Genomic DNA, 25,000 nt, shown 5'->3' on the forward strand with positions numbered 1-25,000 from the left:
GTGTTTCTCAACCTTGGCAACTTGAAGACGTCTGGACTTCAACTCCCAGAATACCCCAGCCAGCGAATGCTGGCTGGGGAATTCTGGGAGTTGAAGTCCAGACATCTTCAAGTTGCCAAGGTTGAGAAACACTGGGTTACAGGATAGCTGGCTTAATGGGGACCGGGATTCAAATTTTCCCACGGCACCACCCCATTTCTGAGCCTACGCAGAGAACACAGGTAGGCCGCGATTGAGCCCTCAAACTTTCGGCGGTTAAGGGAAACGGCTGCTGAGTGACTTTTGCCCCATTTTACGACTGTTCCGGCCACCGTCGTTAAGCGAATCCCTGCAGTGGTTAAGTTAGTCAATGAATCCGGCTTCCCCATTGAATTGGCTTGCTGGAAGCTCGTAATGACCTTCAGGGCGTTGAAACCGTCATAAGTACATGCCAGTTGCCAAGCTTCTGAATTTCGATCACGTGACCACGGGGATACTGGAGTGGTCGTTAAGTGTGAAAAGCAGTCCTAAGTCGCTCATTTGCTTAGCGGTTCATCCAAGTTACACAAGTGACTTGCACTTACGACCACCGTAGCACCACTGCAGCCACAGGATCAAACTTAAGTCATAAGTCTAAGGACTAGTTAGGTTTTATGGATCGCTTTTTCGTGACGTAAAAACAAGGCTCCCGGGAAGGAGATGATTCACACCCAGGACTGGCACGCAGGCTGGCATTCCAGGCTGTGGGAACCGCGCCGCCGAGGGGCATAACCCGGGCAGCTTTTCCAAGCAGGATGTTTCTGCCAAAGCAGACAGGAAGAGAGAGCCAAGCTGCCCCTCCTTAACTTCCAGCAACAGCACTCGGATATCTGGCGGCTGCAGCTATTGTGTGTGTGTGTGTGTGTGCTCTATCATGAGGCCGGCAGCCTTGGAGGAGGAGAAGGACCGAGGCTAAGAAACACGGGGGGGGGGGGGGTTTGCAAAGAAAGGCCGTCCAAATCGATCCATGGAGTTGTATCTCACTTTTGCTCCTTTTACAAATAACTCCAGGCAGCGAACGCCTCCAGCACATCTTCCTCCTCCTCTTTTTCCCACAACAACAACAACCTTATGAGGTAGGTTAGGCTGAGAGGGGGGGGGAGGGAATGGCCCAAAGTCATCCAGCTGGCTTTTGTGGCTACGGCGGGACTAGAACTCCCAGCCTCCTGGTGATTGGTCCAAAATCACCCAGCTATCATTCATTGCTTAATGAGGGACTAGAACTCACCAACGCCTGGTGATGGGTCCGAAGTCACCTAAACCAGCTTTCATGCCGAAAATGGGACTAGAACTCCCAGCCTCCTGGTGATTTGGCCCAGTCACCTAAACCAGCTTTCATGCCTAAAATGGGACTAGAACTCCCAGCCTCCTGGTGATTTGGCCCGAAGTCACCCAGCCAGCTTTCTTGCCTAAGGCGGCACTAGAACTCGTGGTCTCCTGTTAATTGGCCCGAAGTCACCCAGCCAGCTTTCATCGCTACGGTGGGACTAGAACTCACCGTCTCCTGTTGATTTGGCCCGAAGTCACCCAGCCAGCTTTTTCCTGCCTAATGCGGAACTACAACTCACCATCACCAGGTTTCTTGTCTGTGGCCTAAGCATGAGACCAAACTGAGTCGAGTTTTGGACCAAACTTTGTTTTTTTTTAACAGAAGGTGCCCCAAACTGAAAGAAAGATGGACGGACTCCAACTCCCAGAACCCCCCTAGCAGTCCAGCCTTAGAGTAAGTCCAGAGTTAGGGTCCCCAAAGCCTCCCGGGGATTTGATGAGAGGGGGGGAGCCTGGGTCTCCCTGTTACTAAAAGGCCACACCTGAATTCCGACACCTGTTGGATGACTCAAGGCTTTCATTCCGGGAAGAAGAGCCAGAGAGAGCAGATTATTATTATTATCATCGCACCCTCCCTTTGGATTTCGATTGGCCTGCAAGGCTCCAAGTCATTCGCCAGATCTCTCCTCCGCCAAGACATTCCAAGCGGCTCAAGAAGAGCCAGGGATCAACCGATCAATCAAACCAATCAATTAAAGTGATACAGTCCCTATCTCACCCTCCAGCGATTTTCCTTCGCGGATTAGTGCAAAGATGGGTTGCTACTACAGATCCCACAGTGCTTTGCTAACAGGGCTATGGGAGATGGGGGGACCAGTACATCCAGATGAGATGGGGAGGGGACTCTTAGCCCTCAAATGCCCTCTCCCCCCCTGCTCTCCTGTCAAATGGAGCAACATATGTATGTATATATGTGCGTATATATGTTTAAAGCAGTGTTTCTCAACCTTGGCAACTTGAAGATGTCTGAACTTCAACTCCCAGAATTCCCCAGCCAGCGAATGCTGGCTGGGGAATTCTGGGAGTTGAAGTCCGGACATCTTCAAGTTGCCAAGGTTGAGAAACACTGTCCTAACCACTGCTGGGGAATTCTGGGAGTTGAAGTCCAGACATCTTCAAGTTGCCAAGGTTGAGAAATACTGCTTTAAAGGATGCCACATCCTTTTTAATTTTAATTTAATTTTTTTAAAACTTTTGTACTATGTGTTTATTTAATGTTGTACGCCACCCTGAATCCTTGGGAGAAGGGCGGCATATAAATCCAATAAACCAAACCAAACCATGTGTAATTATTAAAATGGAAAACAAATCGCAGAGAAGGAATTTAAGATTGTTATGCAAATCCAGGGAAAAGGAGAGGAAGAAGCGATAAGAGTAGGAGAGAGGGGAGGAAAGGGAGAAGAGGGGAGGGACGGGGAAGAGGAAGGGGGAGGAAGCAACCTCGATGATATTTTTAACTTGAGGAGGAGGAGGAAACATTGTTATTTGTGTGAAAAGGTAAACACATTAACATTGTTATAAATGTGAAAAGGTAAACACATTATCATCATGAGAGTTATGAGATCCTATGTTTGGGAAGGTGTGTATGAGAAATAAAAATTTAAAATCATTCAAACAAAGCCCAATTTCTTGCCACGACGCGGCCAAGAGACACAACTGTGTGAATGCTTGCAAGGGAGGTTTGGCAGCCGATCAACGACCCGATCGCGGGCAGAAAGCGGGCTTCTGGTTGGGCAATGGGAAGCAAAAGACTGGGTTTGCGTTGTGTTGTGTTGTGTGTTTCCAAAAGGAGCTCAGTCCCGCTCTTTATCTCCTCCCTTCCTTCCTCTTTTCCTTCCTTTTCCTTCCTTCCTTATCTCCTCCCTTCCTCCCTCTCTTCCTTCCTTTTCCTTCCTTCCTTCCTTATCTCCTCCCTTCCTCCCTCTCTTCCTTCCTTTTCCTTCTTCCTTCCTTATCTCCTCCCTTCCTCCCCCTCTCCTTCCTTTTCCTTCCTTCCTTCCTTCCTTATCTCCTCCCTTCCTCCCTCTCTTCCTTCCTTCCTTCCTCCTTATCTCCTCCCTTCCTCCCTCTCTTCCTTCCTTTTCCTTCCTTCCTTCCTTCCTTATCTCCTCCCTTCCTCCCCCTCTTCCTTCCTTTTCCTTCCTTCCTTCCTTATCTCCTCCCTTCCTCCCTCTCTTCCTTCCTTCCTTATCTCCTCCCTTCCTCCCTCTCTTCCTTCCTTCCTTCCTTCCTTCCTCCCTCCCTCCCTCCCTCCCTCCCTCCCTTCCTTCCTTCCTTGCAATTGCTCGACGGCGCCTGCTATTCCCAACCAGGACGGGCTGGGGGTTCGCGCACTCTGCACATGCCCGTAGGCGCCGAGGAAGTGCACTCTGCACATGCTCGCAGGCCCGGCCTCCAGGTGCTGGACGCAGGCAAGGGCTGGTAAGCGGGGAGGGGCAGCCTCTTCTTGCAACCCGGCCGCTTGCAATCGCCACCCCGGGGACCCCCGCGGGACCCCCGGCGGCTCCGCTTCCTCCCCGCGGGCTCTTCGGCTCGTTCCGGCTCCACTCGGGAGCGACGGGGCGGGCTCCGTGACTTCATCCCGGGGGCTGCCCATTGGCCGCGCCGCGTGTCACTCCACGCACTTCCTCCTCGGGGAAAGAAGCGAGCGGGGGGGCGAGAAAAGTTTGTCCGGCGGGGCGGACGCTGCTGCCGCTTCCACGGAGACGCGTCCCGGGGGCTGCAGAGACGCCGGCGGGCTTTCCCGCGTGGGACAGAGAGAGAGAGAGACGGCGGGGAAGGCATCCGAGGAGCCCGCGGACGTCTGGATGGCGTCCCTGCCCGCCGCCCCCGCGCCCGTGGGCGCCCCCGAGCCCATCCAGCCGGCCGCCTCCCCGGCCAGCCCCGCGGGGGTCTCCTTCCAGCTGCAGATCGGGCTGACCCGCGAGTACGTCCTGCTGCCCGCCGCCTGCGACCTCGCCCACGTCAAACAGCTGGCCTGCTCCATCGTGGACCAGAAGGTGCGGGGGGGGGGGCGTCTCGCGGGGGAAGGGGAGGCGGGGGTGGTGGGGGAAAGGGACCACCAGGAGAGCAAGGCAGGAAGCCGGCGTCTCTGGACTCCCTGATCCCTCGCGGGGTGGCGGTGGGAAGGAGCGAGATCCGGAGAAGCCGGGGGCGGCGGGCAGGTTTTCCGGGCAGCCAGCTCCGGGAGTTCGGAGCCCCGTCGGCTGGGGTCCCGGCGTGGGGTCGCTCCGCGGCTTCTGCCCCTGGCCGTTCCCGGGCTCCGCAGCGCTGTAGGGCGGGCGGAGGCTAGAGAGAGCCGTCCGGGGAGCCTGGGGCTGGCCCGCCCCCGCTGCCCTTTGGCCGCCTAGGTGTGTTGCACAGGTGAGTCCAGGGAGAGCTTCCAGGTGATGCTTGTGGGCCAAGGTGCTCCTGGCTTTTCTCCCCCCCCCAAAAAAAAGGCAAATGAGTTTTTTTTTCCCTTTGAAAACTTTTCTCAGTTCACTTCTCAAAAAAATGAGAAAAGTCCCAAGTGGCCTTTTGGGGAGGAGGAGGAGGAGGAGAAACACCTTTGGGACAGGTGTGTTGCTGGACACACAACCTGCCCTCCTTGAGTTGCCCACGGAGGCCTTTGGGCCGGGGGCTTCTTGGCTTGGGAGAGGGAAGGGAGCCAGGAGGAGGAAAACCGGTTCTGGGTCCTTGCTAGCCCAGCTCAACTCACCTGGGCAGGTGAGGGGCAGGTCAAAGGGGCAGGAATGCACGGAAAGTCTCCGGGTCAGGGCCTTGGTTGGGGGAGGGGGGGGAAGGAAAAAGCAAAATACACCCGAAATTAAGAAGAGAGAGAGAGAAGCAGTTGAGTAAAGGGGCCAGGTTAGAGCCGGACAGATGGACCTACCTTTATTACTTGGAATACGGCATCCAGTTTTGGTCGCCACGATATAGAAAAGATGTTGAGACTCTAGAAAGAGTGCAGAGAAGAGCAAGAAAGAGGATTAGGGGACTGGAGGCTAAAACATACGAAGAACCGGTTGCAGGAACTGGGTATGTCTAGTTTAATGAAAAGAAGGACCAGGGGAGACATGATAGCAGTCTTCTGATATCTCAGGGGTTGCCCCAAAGAAGAGGGAGTCAAACTATTCTCCAAAGCATCTGAGGGCAGAACAAGAAGCAATGGGTGGAAACTAATCAAGGAGAGAAGCAACTTAGAACTGAGGAATAATTTCCTGACAGTTATAACAATTAATCAGTGGAACAGAAGTTGCCTCCAGAAGTTGCGAATGCCCAACACTGGAAGTCTTTAAGAAGATGTTGGATAGCCATCTGTCTGAAACGGTATAGGGTTTCCTGCCTAGGCAGGGGGTTGGACTAGAAGACCTCCAAGGTCCCTCCCAACTCTGCTATTGTATTGTATTATTCTTCCAAATAATTCAAGGTGGTGAACCTATCCAACACACCTTCCTTCCTCTTCCTGTTTTTCCCACAACAACAACCTTGTGAGGTGGGTTGAGCTAAGAGGGAAAGGGGGCTGGCCCAAAGTCACCCACTTTGAGGCCTAAGGTAGGACTAGAACTCACTGTCTCCTGGGGATTCGCCCATGGTCACCCAGCCAGCTTTCATTACCTAAGGCAAAACTAGAACTCGCCACCTCCTGGGATTGGCCCAAGGTTCCCCTGCTGACTTTCATGCCTAAGGCAGGACTAGAACTCACGGCCTCCCTCTCCCTAGGCTGGTTCCTTAACCACGGGACCAAATGCCCTCTCGATATCAAATATCCTGCAAAAAAATGTGGAATTCCAGAACCCATAATCCTCCAAACATTTCTTAAGGTCTGACTTGTTTGCAGAAAGAAAGAGGAGGGGAGTTAAAATTTGTCATGCTAGATAAAGCATGTGACCCCACCCCACCACCGCCTCTACAATGGTTTGGATTCCGCAGACAGAATAACAAGAGTTGGAAGGGACCTTGGAGGTCTTCTAGTCCAGCCCCCTGCTCAAGTAGGAGACCTTAGACCAGGGTGCCCAAACTTGGGAACTTTTAAGACTTCTGGACTTCAACTCCCAGAATTCCCCAGCCAGCCGTGGGAACTTTAAGACCTGGGAACTTTAAGACTTGTGGACTTCAACTCCCAGAATTCCCCAGCCAGCACAGCAGGGATATCAAAAGCTCAGTGCATTCAGGGCTGGTTTCATTCATTTTCATAATAGGGATATGGGGTGGGGTGGGGGGAGCAAATAAGCACGGCTGGCTGGGGAATTCTGGGAGTTGAAGTCCACAAAAGTCTTAAAAGTTCCCAAGTTTGGATACCCTTGGTCTAAACCACCTCTGGTTTTTAAGCCAAGATGCCCCCCAGTTTATTTGGAAACAATGGTTTATAGCAGTGTTTCTCAACCTTGGCAACTTGAAGATGCCTGGACTTCAACTCCCAGAATTCAAGTTGCCAAGTTGAGAAACACTGTCCTAACCACTGCTGGGGAATTCTGGGAGTTGAAGTCCGAGCATCTTCAAGTTGCCAAGGTTGAGAAACACTTGGTTTATAGTCTGTTTTTCAAACTTGGTTTTGCTTTCAACTCAAGTGAAGCCCAGTTTGAAAAATGTGAGTTTATGGGAAGGGGGGGGGTTTGGAACGTATACAAATATGGCAGCCCCTCCTGAACCACAACGGGGAGATAAGCATAGACTTCAAGAAGCCACAGGGGAAAATAAAACCGAGGGCCGGGAAACTCCCCCCCCCCCCGAAATGAAAACAGGGCAAAAGAACCAAAGAATTGCGACGCTGACTTAGAAGAAAAGAAAAGAAACATTTTTCCCCCCCCCCACGCTGCCACGTTGCGTTGCAGTGGCGGCTTGCAGAATTCCTGGCGCGCAATGCAGTTTGCATTTTTGCAGGTGCCGCTTTCGAGGTGGTGGGGGGGGGGGCGGGAGGGATCTTGCTTGGATTCTGGGGAGCAGCAGGGGTGGGGTCCATAGGGTTTAGGGCATGGGAGAGAAGCCGGTGCAGAAAAACCTCCCTGGCGGGTGCTGAATTTGAACTCGGAGCCGGCTGGAGAGAGAGAGAGACACACAGACACACACACACAGCGGCCACCTCTCTGCACAAGGGATGGTGCTGCTGAGCGAGGCTTTTAATGTGACAGCAAAGGAGCGGAAACGGCAGCTGGGCCCTCGCCGCCCGGCTCTCTTGCTCGACAGGAAAGGGAAACGGTCCCCCCTGTTTTTGGAGAGCGATAATCTGTGGGGGCTTCTCCCGGATGGAAGCCACACACCCCTCCTATATCCGTTGCTGCTGCTGCAGACAGAAGGAACGCTGGATGGCGAAGAGGGGCCCTTCGGTGGTATTCCTTTCTCCTCCCCCCCCCCAACACCCCCCGGCTTCTGAGTAGCCCAAAAGTGTTTGATTTTAGGCGTTTATCGTATTTAAAGAGCTCCCAGCAATGGATGGAATCGAATCCACCTGGAACTAAGGGTATTTCCAGACAGTGAGAACAATTAACCGGTGGGACTGCTTCCCTCTGGACGTTGTGGGAGCTCCATCCCTGGAGGTCTTAAAGAAGAGATTGGGGAACTGTTGGTTCTGAAATGGGTCTAGGGTCTCCCTCCTAGAGTAGGGGATGGACTAGAAGGCCTCCAAGGTCCCTCCCGACTCTGTGATTCTGTTATTCTATAATCCTAGAACAGTGTTTCTCAACCTTGGCAACTTGAAGATGTCCGGACTTCAACTCCCAGAATTCCCCAGCAGTGGTTAGGACAGTGTTTCTCAAGCTTGGCAACTTGAAGATGTCCAGACTTCAACTCCCAGAATTCCCCAGCCAGCGAATGCTGGCTGGGAATTCTGGGAGTTGAAGTCCAGACATCTTCAAGTGGCCAAGGTTGAGAAACACTGTCCTAGAACATTTAATCGATGGGACGGCTTCCTTCCAGAAGTTGGGGGGTGTGAGGCTATCCCTGGAGGCTTTTAAGAAGAGATTGGACGGGCGTTTGTCTGAAATGGTATGAGGCTTCTTGCTTGTGCGGGGGGTTGGACTAGAAGACCTCCAAGGTCCCTTCCAACGTTGTTACTCTGCTACTGTTCGACTTACAGCTACAATTGAGACCAGAAATAAACTTATTATAGGAAGAACGGTTGCAGGAACTGGGTATGTATAGTTTGATGAAAAGAAGGACTAGGGGTGACATGATAGCAGTCTTCCAGTATCTCAGGGGCTGCCACAAAGAAGAGGGAGTCAAGCTATTCTCCAAGGGCAGAACAAGAAGCAATGGGTGGAAACTAATCAAGGAGAGAAGCAACTTAGAACTGAGGAGGAATTTCCTGACAGGGAAAACAATTCACCAGTGGAACAGCCTGCCACCAGAACTTGTGGGTGCTTCATCACTGTAGGCTTTCAAGAAGAGGTTCAGGCCACTTGTCTAAACTGCTATTTGCAGGAAGTCCTCAACTTACAACCGTTTGTTTTAGTGACCGAAGTTACGGCGACAGTAGTCAAGCGATCAAAATTTGGACACTTGGCAACTGGCTCATTTTCACTTAATGCTTCACATATTTTACTTAGCAACTGCGGCAAAAAATCGTAAAATTGGGCACGCCTCACTCAACGGCCATCTTAGTGATGGCAATGCGGTCCCGATTCCGGTCGTAGGTCGAGGACTCCCTGTAAAATGACCGACTGGGCTGAGAAATGGTTGGCCAAACATCCGTTTTGACCGGGGCTGAAAAGCCTCTGACCTCAGTTGGGTATTTATTCCGGCTGAACAGGAGACAGGAAATCTCTGTGTGTGTGTGTGTTGTGTGTGTGTGTGTGTGTGTGTGTGTGTGTGTGTGTGTGTGTGTGTGTGTGTGTCAGGCTTAAGTGGACGAGCAAATTTGTTAGAAGGTGTTGACTTCTCGAAGGGACGAAGTGGGATCTGATCTCTGGGTTAAAAACAACAGAATTGGAAGGGACCTTGGAGGTCTTCTAGTCCAGCCCTCCCTCCCCCCCCCCCCCCCCCGCTGCTCGAGTAGGAAATGTGGAAATGAGGAGCCGAGGTGGCGCAGTGGTTAAATGCAGCACTGCAGGCTACTTCAGCTGACTGCAGTTCAGCAGTTCAGCTGTTCAAATCTCACCGGCTCAGGGTTGACTCAGCCTTCCATCCTTCCAAGGTGGGTGAAATGAGGACCCAGATTGTGGGGGTGATATGCTGACTCTGTAAACCGCTTAGAGAGGGCTGAAAGCCCTATGAAGCGGTATATAAGGTCTAACTGCTATTGCTATTGCTATGTGAAGCGGGTACCCACTGTGGGACGATACACTAAAAAGTTTAGATAAAGTGTGACCAGGTCCCACGCGTTGACAAGTAAGACGTGGGTTTTTATTTGGGGGGGATCTACGTATTCCGAAGAATAGGCCTCTTTCTGTTTTCGGGATAGTCCGTAAAGTGGGTGAATTCACTTTATTTCACTCTGCTGGTACCCCTGTTTTTTTTTTAATTTAATTTTAGGCTTCAGTGCATTTGGGTGAATGGAATAGTTTGATCAAGGCCCTTTTTAGGTGTGGGCAAATAATCTCATTTCTGACAGCGTGGGGAAAGCCGTAAGGCACTCGAAGAGAAGTGGGACTTTCAGCTCACAGAATTCCCCAGCCAGCAGGAGAATTCTGGGGAGCTGATGTCCACTTCTCTTCAAGGGACCAAACGGGAGAGAGAAAAAAAAACATCCTTAAAAACCCCAAATTCTATCAGCTGCTTTGCAAAATGTCAAGCTTTCAACCTGCTCGGGGAGGAGTCCCCGTTTTAATTCCGGCGATCCTCCACGTTGAGAGGCAGTCTACCTTGGAAACGCCCCATGTTAAAAGGGCAGAGAACTGGCCCACGCCTGCATTCCTGGTGGTTTTCCTGGCTGCACATCTGCTTGCCAGCTGTTGCCTTTGGGAAAGGCTGGAAACGGATAGGAAAGCGCGCATTTTGTGTGTTTTTTTTTTATTTTTTCCCCTCTATGGGGTGTCTTCCAACATCTGGCAGAACTACAGACGGGGGATCCCTTGTTCCATAACCTCTCCGAAGCCCCAAATAGTCCTTAGGAAGGTGGGGAAGGCAGGCAGGGGTCTGGCTTCCCCCCCCCCCCCAACAGCCCTGATGCAATCCCACAATCGGAGGGAACAGCCCCCCCCCAAGAAGACTGGCATTTGTGCAACCTCTGGGTGTTTTTCCAGGTCTGCTCCCTCCTTGCTGTCCAGCCTCGCTGGTGCCAGCTGGGTGAGCCACTGGCATTTCTCTCCCCCACGCCCTCTCCCCCTTTCACTCAGCCTGGTTTTAGCTGACCTTAAACTTAGTTTTATAAGTTGATTTTTGTTTGACTCGGGTTTGAATGCTGGGCAGTGGTGGAGGGAAGGGGGTTGGTGCAAGAAGAGAGGAGACCCTGAGGGCCCCCCCCCAATCCGAGCTGAGAAGTTTGTGGCATTTCCAAGGAGGGGAGGATTAGATTTCAGAGGCAGAGGTGAGGCTGCCCCGTCTCCAAATGGCGTTTCGTGCCCGGAGATGTGTGGGGACTCCAATTCCCAGGGTGCTTTGCTGGCGCTTCTCCCACCCCTGGCAGAAAATGGGCCCTGGGGGGGGTGCAGTGCGAAAGAGGAGGGGGAGGAAATGGGATCTTGGCAGGAAGGGAAAGTTTTCTTAAGCCTTTCTCGGGACGTCAGGCACAGGGCCACCTTGCCTGGGGAAGGGGCCGTGGTAAATGACACATTTTGCAGCAAAATCCTCAAGGAATTATGCCATTCCTCAGGAGAAGCTCGGCGGGATTCAAATGCGCTTACTTTTTATTTATTTATTGGCTTATAAAAATTTATTTGCCGCCCATCTCGTATCCGGTGGTCTTTGGAGCTTACAGCAATTCAGTGCTGTTGTGATTTACTCCCCTGTAAGCTCATAAGGCAGTGATTCTCAAACTTGGCAACTTTAAGACGTGTGGACTTCAACTCCCAGAATTCCCCAGCAGTGGTTAGGACAGTGTTTCTCAAGCTTGGCAACTTGAAGATGTCCGGACTTCAACTCCCAGAATTCCCCAGCCAGCGAATGCTGGCTGGGGAATTCTGGGAGTTGAAGTCCGGACATCTTCAAGTGGCCAAGGTTGAGAAACACTGTTCTAGAACATTTAACATTTAAGTTTGGGAACCACTGTAAGGGATTATAGCTGCCTTCTTTGGACTGGGTGAGACTCCAGAGAGGGGGTTCTGCTGAGAACGGTGGGCTCACCCCCACTTTAAAACAAGGGATGGTTTATGATCACAACAGGGTCTGGAGCTCCCCTCTTCCTTCCCTCCATGAGCTCTGTCCTAGCTTGGGCGGGGGGGGGGAGGGAGAATCCCACCCCCCAAGGGCTTGCTGTTGGCGTTTCTGATGGCAATACATTGTGTGGAAGACTGCAGGGTGGAGCGATGGAGATTGGGGAGGGGTAGTGGGCTAAGAAGGATGTGGTGCTGTTGGTGTCGTATGTGTGTGTGTGTGTGCGGAAGAAAGAAAGAAAGAAAAGAAAGAAAGAAAAGAAAGAAAGAAAAGAGAGAGAGAAAGAAAGAAAGAAAAAGAAAGAAAGGAAAGAAAGAAAGAAAGGAAGGAAGGAAGGAAAGGAAAAAAAGAGAAAGAAAGAAAGAAAGAAAGAAAGGAAAGAAGGAAGGAAGGAAGGAAGGAAGGAAGGAAGGAAGGAAGGAAGGAAGGAAGGAAGGAAGGAAGGACGGACGGACTGGGAATAACAGAGTTGGAAGGAGCCTTGGAGGTCTTCTAGTCCAACCCCTCCTCAAGCAGGAGATCCTATATTATTCTGGATAAAAGGATGTTCAAACTCTTCTTGTAAATCTTGAGTGATGGAGAAAGAAAGAAGGGAGGGAGGGAAGGAAGGAAAAATAAGAAGGAAAAAGGAAGGAAGAGAATGAAAGAAAAGAAAGAAGGAAGGAAAAGAATGAAAGAAAAGAGAACAGAAAGAAGAGTGGAAGGAAGGAGAGAAAGAAAAAGGAAAGAAAGAAAGAGAAAGAAAGAAAAGCAAGCAAGAATGAAAAAAAGAGAAAAAAGGGGGAAGGAAGAAAAAAAGAAATAGAAAGAAAGAAGGGAAAGCAAGCAAGAATGAAAGAAAAGAAAGAAGGAAGGAAAAGAATGAAAGAGAAGAGAAAGAAGAGAGGAAGGAAGGAAATATAGAAAAAGGAGAGAAAGAAAAAGAAAGAAAAGCAAGCAAGAATGAAAAAAAGAGAAAAAAGGGGGAAGGAAGAAAAGAAAGAAATAGAAAGAAAGAAGGGAAAGCAAGCAAGAATGAAAGAAAAGAAAGAAGGAAGGAAAAGAATGAAAGAAAAGAGAACAGAAAGAAGAGTGGAAGGAAGGAGAGGAAGAAAAAGGAAAGAAAAAGAGAAAGAAAGAAAAGCAAGAATGAAAAAAAGAGAGAAAAAAGGGGGAAGGAAGAAAAGAAATAGAAAGAAAGAAGGGAAAGCAAGCAAGAATGAAAGAAAAGAGGGAAGGAAGGAAGAGGAAAAAGGAGAAAAGCCCTCGGGCCCAATCTGTCGTGCAGAGGAATGCGGGGAATCAGCCGGATCAGCCCTTCCAAAATCACAGCCCAGATTTGCATAACCGTTGGTGCCAGGAGGCCTCGCATGGCCGCCCCGCCTCGCCTACCTGCCTGGAACACGTCGGCTTCCTGTGCAGCCCTCGGGCCCCCGCCTGCCTGCCTGCCTGCTTCCCCAGAACCCTCCAGATTCGAACTCACCCCTCGGCCTGCCCTCCCTCTCCCCTCTCCCCCCCCCAGGCCCACGGTTGCCGGTCTGCATTTTTGGAAAGCCTCCTGCAAAATATGTGCCAAGTTGGCAGCGCCACAAAGGGCCCCCCCCTGCCTCTTGGTTTCTGCCCGAGTGCCCGAGGGAGAAGGAAGTCCTTTCCCTCCCCTGCAGGGGGGGATTTCTCTCCCTCCCTGACTTCAAGGGGGGGGCGGAGGACAGGGGGGGGGGAGGAAGGTTCAAAAAACCCAAAGCCCCAATTGGATGGCAGGTGCTTCGTATTTTTTCGGCTGGCGTCTTCCCGAGAAGGCACCTGGGATGGGCAACAACAGGCAGTCCTCGACTTATAACCATCCACATGAAGTTATGGCGACGTTGAAAAAGAGAGAGACTTACGATGACTTTTTTGGACTTGTGACTGCTCCGTGTGCTGATCACACGGTCAGAGTTGACACACGTGGCCACGGACTCCAAGGGTCACGTGATCCACTTTTGCGACCTTCCGACCAGCAAGGTCACTAAGTGAACCGCTGTCTCAAGAAAGGCCATACTAGGGTAGGCCAAAACTCGCTTAGCAACGGAGTCTCTTAGTACAGTGTTTCTCAACCTTGGCAACTTGAAGATGTCCGGACTTCAACTCCCAGAATTCCCCAGCCAGCGAATGCTGGCTGGGGAATTCTGGGAGTTGAAGTCCGGACATCTTCAAGTTGCCAAGGTTGAGAAACACTGTCCTAACCACTGCTGGGGAATTCTGGGAGTTGAAGTCCAGACATCTTCAAGTTGCCAAGGTTGAGAAACACTGTCTTAGTAAAAGAAATGTTGGCCTTCATTATGGTCACAAGTCAAGGGCTACTTCGATAGTAATTTGTGGACTTCAACTCCCAGAATCCCCCAGCCATGAATTCTGGGAGTTGTAGTTCCCGGTTCACCAAGGAGCCATAATTGTCCACCTGGGATGTACACAGACCTCTGGTCCTCCCTGATAAATAAATATGGATTATTTTGACAGTCTTGTCAACATAATATTTTGATTATTTTGATTGTGTATAATTATATTTTGATTAGGTAGAATTATGTAGATTAGGTAGAATTTCGGGAGACACCCCCCCCATAACTGTGACACTCCAGATTTTCCAGGGTGTTCCCCCAAAGATTTTGGGGATCTAGGGGGGTCTCCCTAGTTAGTCCTGGTTTAGCCACTGCCTCATTTACAACTTTCACAGGTTCGTAAAGCAAAGGGACTCTCAAGTTTCTTCCTAAGCACAGTCGCGGCTTCCCTTAGCAACTGATTTATTTAGTGACCAAGTTGCCGATTGTAGTTGCTAAATGAGGACTGTCTATAAAGCCAGAGAAGGTGCAAGGCTGTATTTCCCACCCACCCACCCCAAAAATAAACCCCTTGACCCATTTGAGCCGTGTGCCTCCTGCCTTTCCCTGGTACCAAAATTCTGATTTTTGCAGGGTTTTTTTTTCCAGCCTCGCTTATCTGACCCACGCTGGCTTTTCTCTTTTGCAGTTTCCTGAATGCGGATTTTATGGCCTCTACGATAAAATCCTGCTGTTCAAACATGACTCTTCAACAGCCAACATTTTACAGCTGGTCCGAGCCGCCTCCGACATTCAGGAGGGTGAGCTGGTGGAAGTGGTTCTCTCAGGTAAAGTGCCTCAGTTAGGGAAGGCGGTGAACTGATGACGTTCCCTAGTTGGGTCACGAGACGCCTGCGAGGAAGCCAGAGAGCACCAAGGACCTCACAGTCCTTATCCGAGGTGGCGCAGTGGTTAAATGCAGCACTGCAGGCTACTTCAGCTGACTGCAGTTCTGCAGTTCGGCGGTTCAAATCTCACCGGCTCAAAGGTTGACTCAGCCTTCCATCCTTCCGAGGTGGGTAAAATGAGGACCCAGATTGTTGTTGGGGGCGATATGCTGACTCTGTAAATCGCTTAGAGAGGGCTGAAAGCCGTAGGAAGCGGTATATAAGTCTAACTGCTATTGCTATTGCTATTATCTTCTCTTTTCTCCATCTGTTCCTCTATCCCTTCTCCTCCCTCTTCCTCCTCTTCTTCCTCTCCTCCTCCTGTTTCTCAACTTCCCTAATTGAAAAGCAAGTTTAGCAATCAGGTAAATGCATCAGCAGCTCAACTTGCTTACTTTTAATTTGGAGTACATTTTTTAAAAAAAAATTCTGTCTTTACAAGCTGTGTGAATCCGGCTCCTTCTGTTAGTTTTATACATCCGATCGTTTGCACCAGAATAGCTAAATTCAAGGGATATATATGGATACGAGTATGCATCTATGTATGTGTATATATATGTATATGTATATGTGTGTGTATATGTATGTATGTATGTATGTATGTATGTATGTATGTATATGTATATGTATATATATATATAAAGTCACATTTATTTATCAGCATAAATATAACATACACACACACACACACACACACACACACACATACATACATTCATTTAGTGTCACAACCCCTGGTAAGCCCCAATTATGGGAGGAAGCTAACTGCTTCCATCATCTGTCAATCGGCTCGTCACAAGAGTCCATCACGACAGAAACCCAATATTTTTACTGTTGCCTTTGTTATATTTGTGTTTTTTTTATTTGTGCTGATAAATTATTTATCAGCACAAATAAAAAAACATATATATATATACATTATATATTATTTACCTTTATTTATTTATCAGCACAAATAAAAAAACATATACATATACATCATATACATCTACATATACATCATATACATATACATATACACACACACACAGATATATTTATTTATTTATTTATTTATCAGCACAAACACTATATATATATATATATATATATATATATATATATACTTAAAGTCACAACCCCTGGTATGCCCAAATGTGGGAGGAAGGTCACACTTCCACTCTCTGTCATTAGGCTCGTCACAAGAGTCCATCCAGACAGAAACCCAATATTTTTACTGTTGCCTTTGTTATATTTGTGTTTTTATTTGTGCTGATAATGGTTAACTCCCTGCCTGGGTGGTTAACTCCCTGCCTGGGAGGCAATAGAGCACAGGTTCGAATCCCAGTAAGGATATGGCTAGCTGATGAGAGCTAAATAGCTTGAAATAGATCTATACTAGTCTTCCTTTATTTATTTATCAGCACAAATAAAAACATATATATATATATATATATATATATATATATATATATATATATATATATATATATATATATATATATATATATATATAAATGCATGCATACATACATACATACATACATACATACATACATACATACATACATACATATATATATATATATATATATATATAAATAAGGCAGCTATGGTACTTACTTTATCTCGTCTTCCGCTAGCTTAAGAGGCTTGATTTGAGATTTGGAGATCGGCAAATTAAGAGGCTCACTAACTTCACCAAAAGGTTTTGCTTCTTGAAGGGAAGGGAGGAGGGAAGGAGAAGGGAGAGGAGGGAAAGAAGGAAGGAAAGAAAAAAGGGAAGGAAAGGAGAAAGAAGGAGAAGGGAGGGGAGGGGAGGAAGGAAGGAAGAAAAGGAAAGAAGGAGAAGGAGGAGGGAGGGAGGGAAAGGAAAGAAGAAGGGAGGGAGGGAAGGAAAGGAAGATAAAAGATGAAACGTTGGGGAAAGAAGGAAAACGAAAGGAAAATTCTTTGGATACTCCTTCTTCCCCTCAGTTTCTCACTCTCTCTCTCTCTCTCTCTCTCTTTCTTTCTGCAGCCTCAGCTACTTTCGAGGACTTCCAGATCCGTCCACACGCTCTCAACGTCCACTCGTACCGGGCACCGGCGTTCTGCGACCACTGCGGAGAGATGCTTTTCGGTTTGGTCCGCCAAGGCCTCAAATGTGACGGTAAGAAACCCCCCCAGATTTTCTCCTTAGAAGAATGCTAGATTTGCACTGGGGACCGGCTTGTAGAAAGGGGTTTATTTGGGGATGGGGTGGGGCAAGGAGAAAGCTACCGCAGAGAACAGGGAGTGTTAGAGACGGTTTTTATTCCTTTTTCCTGATGGCCGTCGGATAGCGGTCTAATATCTTCCTGTTTTCCTTGGAGGAAAGAAACATAGCAGTGAGAAGGAGCAAACTATTTCTTGTAAAAGTCTTTATTGTTATTTTCCGTGTGGGAAAAAATGTCTTTTCGGGGTCTTGAAACGGAGTGTGGACATCGGAAAGGGAGGCCGGAGAGAGATGCATAAAGTGGAGTCATTTTTTTTTCAAATATACTTTTTTATTTTCCATTTTCATAACATACAATCACATGTATACTATTACATAGCCAATATCCTATTGTATTAAGTAGTAATTACATCAGTTCCTCTTATCATCAACGCCCAGAAAGATAAAAACCCATTATTAGCTCTTCTGCTCTCCTCTTTCTTCTGCCTCTCTCCTACCTCCTTTCTTCCCTCCATCCTCCTTTCCTACTCTACTTCCCCTTCCTTTCTCCTTCTCCTCTCTCTTCATTCCACTCCTCCCTATCCTCCTCATCTTCCCCCCTTCCCCTCTCTCCTATCCCTCTCTTCCTATCTTTCTTCTCTCCTCTGTTTCCCACTCTTCCTCTCATTGGTGTATTTCAGCTTCTGAGCAAACTCCATTCTGTGTTGATTTATGCTTCCATATCAATATACTCAACATATTAGATCTTCTGCTCTCCATACACCTCTTTCTTCTACCTCTCTCCTACCTCCTTTCTTCCCTCCATCATCCTTTTCTACTCTACTTCCCCTTCCTTTCTCCTTCTCCTCTCTCTTCATTCCACTCCTCCTTCTCCTCCTCATCTTCCCCCCTCACCCTCTCTCCTATCCCTCTCTTCCTATCTTTCTTCTCTCCTCTGTTCTCCCACTCTTCCTCTCATTGGTGTATTTCAGCTTCTGAGCAAACTCCATTCTATGTTGATGGTATTTATGCTTCCATATCCATAGAAAGTTTTTATTTTCCATTTTCATAACATATAATCACATGTATGCTATTACATAGCAAATATCCTATTGTATTAAGTAGTAATTACATCAGTTCCTCTTGTCATCAACGCCCAGAAAGATAAAAACCCATCATTAGCTCTTCTGCTCTCAATACACCTCTTTCTTCTGCCTCTCTCCTACCTCCTTTCTTCCCTCCATCCTCCTTTTCTACTCTACTTCCCCTTCCTTTCTCCTTCTCCTCTCTCTTCATTCCACTCCTCCTTATCCTCCTCATCTTCCCCCCTTACCCGCTCTCCTATCCTTCTCTTCCTATCTTTCTTCTCTCCTCTGTTTCCCACTCTTCCTCTCATTGGTGTATTTCAGCTCCTGAGCAAACTCCATTCTATGTTGATGGTATTTATGCTTCCATATCAATATACAACATATCTTAGTTTTAAAGAAAAAATAAGAGAAGACAGTATACATGTGCAATCATATTACTTTATTTACTCTCCTATCCCTCTCTTCCTATCTTTCTTCTCTCCTCTGTTTCCCACTCTTCCTCTCATTGGTGTATTTCCGCTGCGTAAAGATGCATAAAGTGGAGTCATTTTGACAACCTGCCCAACTTTAAGTTGCGTGGACTTCAACTCCCAGAATTCCTGGCTGGGGAATTCTGGGAATTGAAGTCCACACCCGGTTTAAAGTTGTCCAGGGCAAGAAAGACTAAAACTGAGCGTTGGCCTACCCTGCAGAGCTGTTGTGAATTCCCTCGCAGGCTGCAGACTGAACCGTTGAGGAGTAGAACTTTACTGGCGAAGCATTTAAATCAGTGTTTCTCAACCTTGGCCACTTGAAGATGTCCGGACTTCAACTCCCACTTCAAGTGGACAAGGTTGAGAAACACTGTCCTAACCACTGCTGGGGAATTCTGGGAGTTGAAGTCCGGACATCTTCAAGTGGCCAAGGTTGAGAAACACTGATTTAAAGTAATGATTTAAAGAAATACTTTTTTTCTCCTCTTCCACCCCTTAGGTTGCGGCCTGAACTACCACAAACGTTGCGCCTTCAGCATTCCCAACAACTGCAGTAGTGCCAGGAAACGCCGCCTCTCGTCCACCTCGCTGGTCAACTCCCAGTCCTTGCGGCTGTCGACCACAGAATCCTTGCCTTGCACCCCGGATGAACTGGTGAGTCAGCCCTGCCTGCCCCCCACCCACCCACTGGGCCCGAGGCAGCTTTGCTTCGGCTCTGCTGGTTGTTCCTGAGCCTTGAGGACTAGAAACCTGATGCGCCTGGGGCGGAGCATGAATTCTCCTTCATCGGTGTGTCAGGCTTTTTTAATGACTCAGTAATTTCTAACAGTTTCGGGGCACACCAAAGTAACTCTTCTTCCTTCGTCCCTCCCTCCCTTCCTTCACTCCTTTTCCTCCCTCCCTCCTTTCCTTTCTTTTCTCCCTCCCTTTTTTCCTTTCCTCTTTTCCTTCTTTCCTCCCTCCCTTCTCCCTCACCGTCTTCCTCCCTCCCTCTCTCTTTTCCTTCCTTCCTTCTTTCCTCCCACTCTCCCTCCATCCTTCCCTCCTTCCTTCCTTCTTTCCTCCCTCCCTCCTTCCCTCCTTCCTTCCTTCTTTCCTCCCTCCCTCCTTCCCTCTTTTCCTTCCTTCTTTCCTCCCACCCTCCCTCCATCCTTCCTTCTTCCTTTCCTCCCTCCTTCCCTCTTTTCCTTCTTTCCTTGCTCCTCTCCCTCCCCCTTTTCCTTCCTCTCTCCCTCTCTCCCTCCTTTTTCTCCTTCTTTCCTTTCTCCCCACCCTCTCTGTCTCCTCTCCCTGTCCTGATCCTTCCCTCCTTCCCTCTTTTCCTTCCTTCCTTCTTTCCTCCCACTCTCCCTCCATCCTTCCTTCTTTCCTCCCTCCCACCCTCCTTCCCTCCTTCCTTCCTTCTTTCCTCCCTTCCTCCTTCCCTCTTTTCTTTTCCTTGCTCCCCTCCCTCTTTTCCTTCCTTTCTTCCTTCTTTCCTTTCTCTCTCTTTCCTTCCTTTCTCCCTCCCTCCTTCTTTCCCTTCTTTCCTTTCTCTCCACCCTCCCTCTTCTCCTCTCCCTGCCCTGATCCTCTTTCCCTTCTTCCCTCTTTTCCTTCTTTCCTTCTTTCCTCCCACTCTCCCTCCATCCTTCCTTCTTTCTTTCCTCCCTCCCTCCTTCCCTCCTTCTTTCCTCCCTTCCTCCTTCCCTCTTTTCCTTTCCTTGCTTCCCTCCCTCTTTTCCTTCCTTTCTTCCTTCTTTCCTTTCTCTCTCTTTCCTTTCTCCCTCCCTCCTTCTTTTCCTTCTTTCTCCCCACCCTCCCTCCCTCCTCTCTGTCTCCTCTGATCCCCTTTCCCTCCTTCTGCTTCGTCCCTGGCGCAGAGCCGGAGTTCCACGGAGCTCTTCCCCCGCCGCCTGACCTCCTCCACCTACATCGGCCGCCCCATAGAGCTGGACAAGCTCTTCCTCTCCAAGGTGAAGGTGCCCCACACCTTCCTCATCCACTCCTACACCCGCCCCACCGTCTGCCAGTTCTGCAAGAAGCTCCTGAAGGGCCTCTTCCGCCAGGGCCTCCAGTGCAAAGGTCAGGAGGGGAGCACACGCGCGCGGGGGGCGGGGGGGCACGGGGAACTCCCTGCTACCAGATATTCCCAGCCTTCCAGGGCAGAGGCTGGCTTTGCACACAGCTAGCACCCATTTTGTTCCTGGTCTCCCCCTGCTGGCGGCTGATGGCATTACACCCCTTTTCCGTGGAGGCTGGGAAAGCAAGTGGGCTTTTGGGGAGGGGGCTGAAAAATGGCTTCCACTCTCTCTTTCTCCCCTCCCCAAACTCCCCCTCCAGATTGCAAATTCAACTGCCACAAGCGCTGTGCGACCCGTGTGCCCAACGACTGCCTGGGAGAGGCCTCCTTTAATGGTGGTGGTGAGTTCCACAGGCCTCTTGTGCTGCAGGTGGGGCAAGAGGGAAGAGGCTCTTGCCGAGGGGGGAGGGGGGTTATTCCAGGAGAGGCAGGGGGGCACGTTGCGGAGCTGACCTTCCGGCACTGTTTCTAACCACGCGATTCACTTAACAACGGCCGTGATTTGCTTAAAGGTCATAAAGGTGAGCACGATGCCCTCCACTGCCTTGCTTAGCACAGGGAATCCTAGTCCCACCGTGGTCGTAAGGTGAGGACCACCTCTTTGGTACCCTCGTTTGACTGTTTCGAGATACCCGCGACCGGAACCCTTCAGGATTAGTAGATCTCTGGCAATTACTGGATATCCCTGAGCCTTGAGGACTAGAAACCTGATGCGCCTGGGGTCAAGGGTTGGATTTGCCTCCATGGATTCCTGTTCCTCCTCCCCCCAGATATGCCGATGGAAGAATCGAGCGATCTCAGCGAGGCGGATAAGAACTCGCTCATGGATGAGTCCGACGATTCCGGGATCATCCCCGGATCCCATTCAGAGAACGATCTGCGCATGGACGAAGACGTGGAGAGTCTCCAGAAATCCCAAAGGTGAGGCAGAGATCCCGGGTGCGCCATCCTCTTGGCTCTGGGGCTCAATTCTGGTCGTAGGTCGAGGACTACCTGTATTAACGAATCCTCTTCTCCCAGTTTCGTAGCCGTCAGTAATTCTGATTTTCCAGGCTTCCAGCGAGTCCCTCCCCATCTTGGGGGCTCTACTTTTCCCACTGGGGGTCGTTGTGGTCCACCAGTGGCAGCAGAGTCGGACAATGAGGAGGTTGGGGAGGAACCTGGGCCAGTCCTGGAGTCCGGGGAAGGCTCGGACGAGGGCTGTGCGTCGGAGGCAGAGAGGGGTCCAGGGCTATCTGGGAGTTATGTGCTGCCTCCAGAGTCCGACATCATCAGCGAGGCAGAAGAACAGGAGGAGCCTGTTCTCAGTGTGCGCATGAGCAGAGCTGCCAGAAGGCTAGAACAATTAAGACAAAAGGGGCGACTCGCGAGTAAGGCTTGGAGTTGATTGGCCCTTCCCATAAGACATAAAAGAGGAGGAAACGGAGGTGAGCCTTTGCAGGAAGCAACTTAGTTCGTTGTGGTCGGTTCAAACTCTGAGAACTTCAGTTTGACTCTGTGCTCCTTTTGGCTTTGCAAAGCTAATTGGCAATTCGGTCTCTGGCAGCATTTCAAGGGAGAGAAAGGCGGGTTGCTTATCAGCCTTACCCTGAAAGACTTTGGCAGACTTCTGTAGGACTCTTCGCAAACCGCTTGTGACTCATTACGGGCTGTGAATGTCGGGACAGGAGTGTGCGTCAGTCTCCCTCCTCTTTTCCCCCTGCGACCCTCAACCGTGCTGACCTGTGCACCCCTCTTCCCCCTCCCCCCTCTCAGCTCCATGGGGTACATCCCCCTGATGCGGGTGGTGCAGTCCGTCCGCCAGACGACGCGGAAGTCGAGCACGGCCCTGAAGGAAGGCTGGATGGTGCATTTCAGCAACAAGGACCCCTTGGTGAGCCAGAGGGAGGGGCTCTCCCCTTCCCCAGCGGTTGGGGGGTTCTGGGAGCCCCAAGTCCACAGGTCTTCAAAGGGCCGAGTTGGGAGACCCCCCCCCTTGCTCTAGAGCGGAGGTTCTCAAGCTTGGCGATTGAAAAAGATGGGGAATTCTGGGAGTTGAAGTCCACTCGTCTGCCAGTTTCAACAGCAGGCTGACTGGGGAATTCTGGGAGATGTAGTTTATAGGTCTTCTGGGAGTTTATAGGGAATTCTGGGAGTTTATAGGGGATTCTGGGAGTTGTAGTCTGTATATCTTAAAGGTTGCTCGCATGCTATGGATTCTGGGAGTTGAAGTCCACTCGTCTGCCAGTTTCAACAGCAGGCTGACTGGGGAATTCTGGGAGATGTAGTTTATAGGTCTTCTGGGAGTTTATAGGGAATTCTGGGAGTTTATAGGGGATTCTGGGAGTTGTAGTCTGTATATCTTAAAGGTTGCTCGCATACTATGGATTCTGGGAGTTGAAGTCCACTCGTCTGCCAGTTTCAACAGCAGGCTGACTGGGGAATTCTGGGAGATGTAGTTTATAGGTCTTCTGGGAGTTTATAGGGAATTCTGGGAGTTTATAGGGAATTCTGGGAGTTGTAGTCTGTATATCTTAAAGGTTGCTCGCATGCTGTGGATTCTGGGAGTTGAAGTCCACTCGTCTTCCAGTTTCAACCGCAGTCTGACTGGGGAATTCTGGGAGATGTAGTTCATAGGCCTTCAATTTTGCTAGCATGCTGATTAAGGAATTCTGGGAGTTGTAGTGCGTATATCTTAAAGGTTGCTAGCATGCTGACTGGGGAATTCTGGGAGCTGTAGTCCACACATCTTAATTTTTTTGCTAGCTGGGGAATTCTGGGAATTGGAGTCCACCCATCTATCAGTTCAACAGCTAGGGAAATTCTGGGAGTTGAAGTCCACCTATCTTCACGTTTATTAGAAGGCTGGGCAAAGAGGGGGGCCTTTCATCGCGAGAGAAGCCCCTTCCTCTCCTCCGGCCCCTCCCCAATCCCTAAACAGTTTCTATTTTTCCCCCCTTCGCAGAGAAAACGTCATTATTGGCGGCTGGACAGCAAGTGCCTCACGCTCTTCCAGAACAACAGTAGCAATCGCTACTACAAGGTGGGCCTTCCTCCTCGGGGTCTCCAGGAGCGGGGCAAAAGTGGGGAGTCGGCCCTTTATTGGGGGGGGGGGGCTGCAGGTGGAGTTTCTTCTCTCAGCTGAAAACTTTTGGTAGAGAAAAAACCGAACAGATTAGGAGCTGCTGACCTCCCACAGCCCAGGAGGCGAATAAATAGAGGATTCCAGAGAGCGAGGAGGGGGCCGCTTGAGGTCATCTGCTCCACCCCCTCCCCAGAGCCAGATAAAAGCATTCCCCACAGCCTCCACTCGAACCCCTGCTTTGCTAGTGGTGTTTTTGCCCCTAACTGGAAATAAAAAAAATATTTTGGGGTTGCAAAAAATGTTGTAAGCCTTACCGGACCCTCCGAACAGCCGCGAATGAGCCAAATATGAGGTCAGGACTTCAGAACCAGGCCATAAACACCTTTTGGGGGAGATGTCTGACGTAACTTTGAAGGGTTGCGGCCGTAAAGCGAGAACGTAGCCGTGGAGAAGAAGGGCTGGCTGATTGTCCTTTCTCCTTCCCAGGAAATCCCCTTGTCGGAGATCTTAACCGTCGAGCCGGCTCAGGATTTCTCCCTCGTGCCGTCCGGCGCAAACCCTCACTGCTTTGAAATCATTACCGCCAACGCCACCTACTACGTGGGCGAGAACGGCGCCCCCAGCGCCCCCCAGCATGCCGGGGATGGCCTGGAACACGCCAAGGCCTGGGAGACGGCCCTTCGCCAAGCCCTCATGCCCGTCGTCCTGCAGGGGGTGCCGGCTGCCCAGGGACAGCCCCCCCATAGTAAGTACCGCCTGAACAGGTAACGTTTGCCTAGGGAGGGGGTCCTCGCTTACCGACCACAGTCGAGTCCGGCAGCTCTATTTGCAAGGGAGGCAGTTGTAAAGTGGCAGGGCGCACGGCCCTGGCCCTGTTGCTGGTGTGGACGTTAAGCGAATCCCTTGAGGTCGGGAAGCACAAAGTCACATGACCGTGGCTTGCAAACTTCTCTGCTGGCTTCCCCATCGACTTCCCTTGGGGAAGCCGAGGGCACGAGGTTGTGAGAGGTTGTGAGTTGTGAGAGGTTGTGCAAGGATATATGAGGTTGTGAGAGGTTGTGAGAGGTTGTCTGAAGTTGTGAGTTGTCAGAGGTTGTGCGAGGATGTGCGAGGTTGTGAGCGGTTGTGTGAAGTTGTGAGAGATTGTGAGAGATTGTGTGAAGTTGTGAGAGGTTGTGTGAAGTTGTGAGAGATTGTGAGAGGTTGTGAGAGGTGTGAAGTTGTGAGAGGTTGTGTGAAGTTGTGAGAGATTGTGTGAAGTTGTGAGAGGTTGTGTGAAGTTGTGAGAGGTTGTGTGAAGTTGTGAGAGATTGTGAGAGGTTGTGAGAGGTGTGAAGTTGTGAGAGGTTGTGTGAAGT

The 25,000-nt window shown here is 49.9% G+C and overlaps 1 protein-coding gene across 1 annotated transcript in view; it reads left to right on the plus strand.

Annotated features, from left to right (window-relative positions):
• Positions 1–4,002: 4,002 nt before the first annotated feature.
• The window catches only part of PRKD2 (protein kinase D2), a 33,126-nt gene continuing 12,128 nt past the window's right edge, over positions 4,003–25,000 (plus strand). Inside the window, 10 exon segments of the mRNA XM_087727283.1 lie at positions 4,003–4,346; positions 14,563–14,701; positions 16,800–16,931; positions 19,016–19,170; positions 20,379–20,580; positions 20,839–20,919; positions 21,349–21,499; positions 22,334–22,451; positions 23,523–23,600; positions 24,129–24,387. Of these exon segments, the coding sequence (XP_087583409.1) occupies positions 4,155–4,346; positions 14,563–14,701; positions 16,800–16,931; positions 19,016–19,170; positions 20,379–20,580; positions 20,839–20,919; positions 21,349–21,499; positions 22,334–22,451; positions 23,523–23,600; positions 24,129–24,387 (1,507 nt within the window). The 5' untranslated portion in view covers positions 4,003–4,154.

Source organism: Thamnophis sirtalis, unplaced genomic scaffold (assembly GCF_051295495.1).
Source record: "Thamnophis sirtalis isolate CommonGarterSnake01/CBP01778 unplaced genomic scaffold, rThaSir2_p1.2 scaffold_13, whole genome shotgun sequence".
Classification (NCBI taxonomy): Eukaryota; Metazoa; Chordata; class Lepidosauria; order Squamata; family Natricidae; genus Thamnophis; species Thamnophis sirtalis.